This window comes from Gymnoscopelus microlampas, assembly GCF_963454915.1.
Source record: "Gymnoscopelus microlampas genome assembly, chromosome: 3".
Taxonomy (NCBI): domain Eukaryota; kingdom Metazoa; phylum Chordata; class Actinopteri; order Myctophiformes; family Myctophidae; genus Gymnoscopelus; species Gymnoscopelus microlampas.
The window spans coordinates 51,363,865-51,370,930 of record NC_139940.1 but is presented as its reverse complement, the minus strand read 5'-3'; the positions used below and the strand labels follow the sequence as shown (position 1 = coordinate 51,370,930).

At 42.5% G+C, this 7,066-nt stretch overlaps 1 protein-coding gene across 1 annotated transcript; it reads right to left on the bottom strand.

The window, feature by feature from the left end:
* Positions 1-6,094: 6,094 nt before the first annotated feature.
* Positions 6,095-7,066, bottom strand: LOC311038826 (free fatty acid receptor 2-like; the record flags this gene model as incomplete). The annotated part of the gene is made up of 1 exon (XM_084048432.1): positions 6,095-7,066. One exon carries the CDS (start codon positions 7,064-7,066, stop codon positions 6,095-6,097), a length of 972 nt encoding a protein of 323 aa, XP_083904558.1.

Below are 7,066 nucleotides of genomic sequence, written 5' to 3'. Positions count from 1 at the left end.
ATGTATATCAATTTAGGGGTCCTTGGCATGAAAAAGGTTGAAAACCACTGCATTATTGGGTTTAAGTGCTTAGTAGGGCTGATGTGGTTTATCACCTCTCTGTCCCCCTAAGCCAGCCATTTTCATCTACTAGCCCACTGTGGACCCCTAGAGCACCTCCCAGTGGGCTGTGGAGGAGCCGCCCAAACAATTGAACCACTTGAACCCCAGCAGCAGCCATACTCTGCGGGGAACATTAGCCAAAAATAGCCGATCTACATGTACAAGCCCACCATGCGTTGAGTTGCGTTGTGGGCATGTAGATCGGCTGTTTTTGGCAAAGAGATTTGGTGTAGACAGGAGGGAAAAAAGGGGCCCAAGTACAGAGACAACTCAGGTCGAGTTTACCAAGTCAGGGTTTAAGTTGTTAAACTGTATTAATTCAAATGTATAGATAGATGTTCTTTTTTGTTCCTTCCACATTTTGTTTTTGCTGACAAATGACTGTCATGGCTTAATCAAATGTTGCTTTTAATGAGGACAAATACATGCCAGCAATAAGTATTATTATGAACAGGTTCACAACAGTGATTTGCAGGCCTGTCACACTGATGTGCACAGTGCTGGTGTGCAGACTGTGGTCCCACTTCCCAATGCACTGGAAACACTCAAAAGTAAAGTAGATACTGATAACAGTAGCCTATATGTCTAAAATGCTGGAATGGGTATCAACGAGTATGCCAGTCTATGCCATTTCGATACCATGACATTCATTTACATTAAATGTTGAACTGTTTCATATTCTAAAGGCCAGTCCACACCAATGCAACTCCTTGCAACCATTATCCCCAATGGCAGTTGCAAGGAGTTGCATTGGTGTGGACTGGCCTTTACTGTACAATTTACATTATTATTTTACTAAACTTGGCGCTGCACCGTATCTATTATTAATGGACCTTTTACTTTCACGGACCCCCATAACTCTGAGAATGTGTACAAATGGAACCAAATGGACCAGTAAGGGTCCATTTGGTTCCATTTGTACACTCTCGAGGTTACAGACTTGTAAGGGTCATATGTACACTCTCAGAGTTACAGACTTGTAAGGGTCCATTTGGTTCCATTTGTACACTCTCAGAGTCACAGACTAGTAAGGGTCAATTTGGAAACCCATCGAAGAACCCTGAGGGTCCCTGGACCCCACTTTGAGGACCACTGGCCTATATTCTTTTTAAATTACACAATGGTATCGGATCGGTACTCTGTATCGTCCCATATGCAAGTTAAGGGTATCGGAATCGGTGTTGGGAAGGAGAAAATGGTATCTCTACTCAAAAGCAACCAAAATTCAGCCTACATGTTCCCCTCATCAGAAAGGATTGAAAGCATAATACAAAGCCTTTTGAAAAGCAGAATTATGCCCTTTTATTCATTGTATAAATAAGTATCACAGTGATTTGGGTATGTGGGACCTTGCCATCTTGACACAAGTGGGCCTTGAGTTACAAAAGGTTGGTTGGCAACCCCCTGCCTTCACATCCAACCAAATCAGACCTCATTCTGCTCACACACGCCCTCTGCTGGATAAACTGCAGGCAGCAGCAGCACATTTATTAGCCAATAATGGATATAGGCTACATGTTAATCGATATGGGTCTTATTTGTGATATATTTGTGTGTGTGTGTGTGTGTGTGTGTGTGTGTGTGTGTGTGTGTGTGTGTGTGTGTGTGTGTGTGTGTGTGTGTGTGTGTGTGTGTGTGGGGAGGCATGCGTTAATCCGACAGACCTTTTCTCCGACTATGTGGCATCCGCGTGCGGTTAGGGTTAGGGTGCGGGTTTTGGGTTAGGGTGCGGGTTTGGTTCGGGTTTACTGTGTGTGTGTGTGTGTGTGTGTGTGTGTGTGTGTGTGTGTGTGTGTGTGTGTGTGTGTGTGTGTGTGTGTGTGTGTGTGTGTGTGTGTGTGTGTGTGTGTGCGTGCGTGCGTGCGTGCGTGCGTGTGTGCGCGTGTGTGTGTGAACCCATTTGTTCCACATGATTATGTCACCACGGTGGGACAGAAGTAAGGACAGAGAACCGGGTATGCATGGAATCATATCTTCAAGGACGCACGTGTATCTGTGTGTGTGTGTGTGTGTGTGTGTGTGTGTGTGTGTGTGTGTGTGTGTGTGTGTGTGTGTGTGTGTGTGTGTGCGTGCGTGCGTGCGTGCGTGCGTGCGTGCATGCGTGTGATATTTGGGGCACAGTGAAGCTCACAGGCTCATTTCATCACTTTGTGTTTGGCCTCAATGTGCTACAGCTACAGAGGAGATGAGAGGAGAGGAGAGGAGAGGAGAGGAGACATGAATTTAACATATTCATCTTCTACATCCTGTTTTTTATCTCCTGCAAATCTCTGATTCCATTCGATATGAATTATATATCAAATAAATGATTCATTTGTGTAATCTTCATGCCATACATGAATATTACATAACTGATCCTGTCTAGGCGTGGGACCGAAACAGGAAGCCTATTGGATAACAAACTTCAAACATTTGGGAAGTGCTGCTGAACCTAGGGAGCAAATGTATATATGTATATATATATATATATATATATATATATATATATATATATATATATATATATATATATATATATATATATATATATATACATATATACATTTGCTCATTATGCGTATAGGATATACCATGATGTTTCATCATGAGAATTAATCTATTCAACCAATGGGGATGACAAACATTTATCCAATCACATTATGGTGCCCCTATTTTGGGGCACCATAATGGGAGGAAACCATGCAAGGCACCAACCTGCTCATCAACCTGCTCATTGGGAGCAATTAGGGGTTCAGCATTTTGCTCAAGGACACTTCGACACTAACTCTGGGGGAGTCCGGGATCAAACTGGGAACTTTGCGGTCCCCATCCGGTCGCTGTACCGGCCACTCTACCCCTGAGCCACTGACACCACGATCAAGTCATAATTTATTACTCTGCTTTTTTTTTTACAATCTATTAACCATGTTATATTCACTATTTTTTTTAAATAAGTTGAATAAGAAACAAAAACAACAATTTTGGAAAATGTTTTTGAAAATTCTGAAAATGTAATTATTATTTTTTGAATATTTTTTAATATATCAAGTCAAGTCATATTCATTTATAGACCACATTCAAAAAACAACAGCAGTTAACCCAAAGTGCTTTCCAATCGAGGATGACCCCCAACATGATAGTCATAGTGCAAAAAAAATCTAGTTTAAAATCAAATTATTGGAACAAATCACAATAAAACGTTATAATGCTTATTATAACATATGCTATAATGCTGTATGCTTCTTTCGCCCCGGGGCTGTCGGTCAGGACACAATTGACAGGAGATTTGAATTCAGTTAGTGGCAGCTTTACTGGAAGTTGTAGGCACAGGGTGATACAGGCATATACAGGCATGGGTTTGCAGATGGAATGGAATGATGGTACAAGCACTGAGTGCGAATATGAATGAGTATGGTTCTGCAATAAACACAGACATGAAACAATAATAAGTATGAGTACAAATACAAAATACCATACATATATCACATCACTGGAATAATATAATAGTATGCAATGAAGTAGGCATTTAAATACACAGGTTATCATAGTGCTGTATATGGTTGGACAGTATTATCACTAATCTAAATTAAGTGCATTAATCTTCACCACACATATTAGTAAACAATACACCTTTCCATACAAGCTGCACAATAACATCAAACATAAACCAAATACTCCAAAATAATCTCTGTAGCCCTGAACTGCTAAATTGGCTTAATTGGACATCAAAAAGCTGACCGCAGCTGCGGGACGGAATGTAATAGCGGCGCCCGTGAACTACACATGGCCAAACTGACCTCAGACCTGAAATGTTGAATAAAGTGCTTAAACAAGTGCTTTACCTGTAGTAAACATGCACACAGATCCCAAATACACTCTTACAGAAACATGACATACAGAAAATACAACAAAGGCGAGCTTAAAGAACAAGTTCACCCAAAATAAATCAAATTTTCTATCAATTACAATTACACACCCCACATCTTGGATTCATGGAGATTTCTTTTATTTTTGACGCATTCCTGAGCCAATAATTTGATGACTGGGTGTATTTCCGGTAGGAAACCCAAAGAGACTCCTTTAAGTCACCTACCGGATACATTATAGCATCTTTCCGCCTGTAATGAAATGATTGGCTTAGGAATGTGACAAAAACAAAAAATCTCCATGAACTCATTGCTTCATGGGGTGTGTATTTGATAAAAAAAAATAAGTACATTTTTGAGTGAACTACTCCTTTAAGGCACGGAATGTAGCAACCTGACATGAAAGGAATGTGTGATCAATCACTGTCAATCAAACCACCGACGGAGCCGAAATAAAGATCCACAAAAATAATAAAGTCAAATGAATACAGCAGACATCATTGAACTAAATAATGCACTTACAGTAGTCAAAGACACACACTGGCACTGCAATGCTGCACAATGATGAAAGGGTTGTAGCGAGGTGAACTTGGACTTGCATTCACCGCTCTGCTGTTACTACTGGAATAATGACCCATAATGGATTGCGCACTAATCACACAGCCCTTAACTCAGTTCTTAAGGTTGTAAATAATAGGCAAAATATAATAATAGCTTATATTATGTTTGGAGCCTTTATAACAGTGTGTGTGTGTGTGTGTGTGTGTGTGTGTGTGTGTGTGTGTGTGTGTGTGTGTGTGTGTGTGTGTGTGTGTGTGTGTGTGTGTGTGTGTGTGTGTGTGTGTGTGTGTGTGTGTGTGTGTGCGTGCGTGCGTGCGTGCGCGCGCGCGGGCGCGCGCGCGCCTGCGTGCGTGCGTGCGTGCGTGCGTGCGTGCGTGCGTGCGTGCGTGCGTGCGTGCGTGCGTGCGTGCGTGCGTGTGTGTGCATGTGTGTGCGTGTGTGAGTGTCCGTCCGTCCGTGTACGTCCGTCCGTGTCCAGCTAATCTAGGGCAAGGTTGGACCAATCAGCATGAAACTTTGCACGCACCCTCCCTGGAGGCCAAGGCAGGACCTCTGCCCCAAATGTTTCACATCGGCCTGTTATAACGCCACCAGAAAGTAATCTTTTTAATATTACTCCTACAGAGTTTGTCCAAACGGAAATGTATGCTGAAAAACATGTTCTGATCCAAGGATCCAAGTCTAAAAGTTTTCTTCAAAACACTTCATACTACTCCCTCAAATTGTGTCAACAACTCACACAAATCGGTACATATTATCTCTGGAGTCATGTAATCAAGATGTGTCAGTTAGATTTAGCAGATTCTATTCAAATTGGCTATGAATGTCTTCCAAATTGTGCGAGTAGGAAACCCAGCCTGGCGGGGATCTGCGCTCAGAGGAGCTCACTTTTCTGCTTCATACATACAGTCAGACGGTCTCTCCACGTTCAACCTGACGCAGCTCCTTTATTCTCATGCTCTAACAAGCTAACACATACACTCTCAACCTAATGGTTCATTTAGGCTTTTTTAACACTGTTCACTCTTAGTCTTCATGCTCAGCATTGGTCAAAGCGTTGTTCCTGCAGCTGTCTGTGATCAAACTCCCTCCACCTCAATTGAAGGGTTCAATATTCATGCATAACTCTATATCTTTTGCTCTCCTTCTGGGGGGTTAGTGATCTCAGATTCTGTGTCATGCTTGTGCATATAATCTGCAGTATTTCAGGAGCAGAGTCATTCTGTGAATCTGAATGCAATAGCATTGCAATAAATGGTTAATCCTGATTAAAGTGTCTATTTAAACTTAGCCTTTCTGAAGCCAGATGATTTGCAATAAGTAAAGTAAAGAATATATTTAATGAACAATAATAATAAGTAGGCTACAGTATAAATGAATGCCAAACAGCAACCTAATGCATTGAGGAAAAGATCAAAACAAAAATGGGAAAATTACAATAACAACAATGATTAATATACCATAAACAATTGCGTGAACACAGGTTTAATAGCAAGTCTTAAAACATTGTCTATACACAATACAGGTGGAAAATGTGCAGGCCTAATAGCACTGTAGGCTAACAGGAAGTGCAAGTAGCCGACACATCATTTTGAGCTTTCTGAATTCTGTGTTGTAGGGGCAGTGCAGGGGCAGTACAGAGCCTTGGGATAACACCGCAGCCTCTCCAGTCTCCCTGACAGCTTCTGTAGAAGGACTCTAAATGCTCTACGGAGTTCAGTGGAGGAGAAGTAGATGACAAAAGGGTCCAGGCAGGCATTGAAGGTGCTAGTAAGGAGGGCAACCTCACGCCATGGGGGGTCGTTCCAATGTGCAAACCCCACAGCGTGAGACAGGTTGTATGGAGCGAAACAGATGATGAACTCCACCAGTGTCACCAAACACAGGCCAATTGCCCGGGAGCGCTTCTTGGTGTTGATTTTGGACCGCCGGGAAAGTATTCGGATAAAGCTGATGTAGCAGAAGCTGCATGTGAGAAATGGCACACAAAACAACACCAGGAAGATCTCCAGTCGCACAGGCAACAACACATCAAGCTGCTGTTGTGAAAACCCTTTATAACAAATCTGCTTGATTGAATCGGTTTGATCGATGGTGCGGTTGGAAAGCGCATCCATGATGTAAATTATACTCCCATGTGTTAAAATTGTGACCACAAAGATTAAACTTGCCAGCATTGCGTACAAAGGCCGTTTACGTAGCTTGTACTTAATGGGGAAGGCTACTGCGAGGTAACGGTCAACACTGATAGCAGTTAGAGTCAAGAGGCTGTTGTAAATGGTGGCAAAGAACACTAATCGGGACAGTGGACATAGGAATTTCGGCATGTTCCACTCCATGTTGTCTACCGCCTCGTGGATTTTGAAGGGCAGGAAGGAGAGGAAGAGGAGGTCAGAGATGATCAGGTTGAGGAGCAGGACGTCAATGGGCTTGGCTTTCTGTCTCACCTTCTTGAAGAAGATGCAGAAGGTAAAGACATTGGCCGGGAGGCCCGTCACAAAGGTGATGTTGTAGACAGACAGCACGAGGCTTCTGCGGATGTCAGCCCTCAGTAGCAT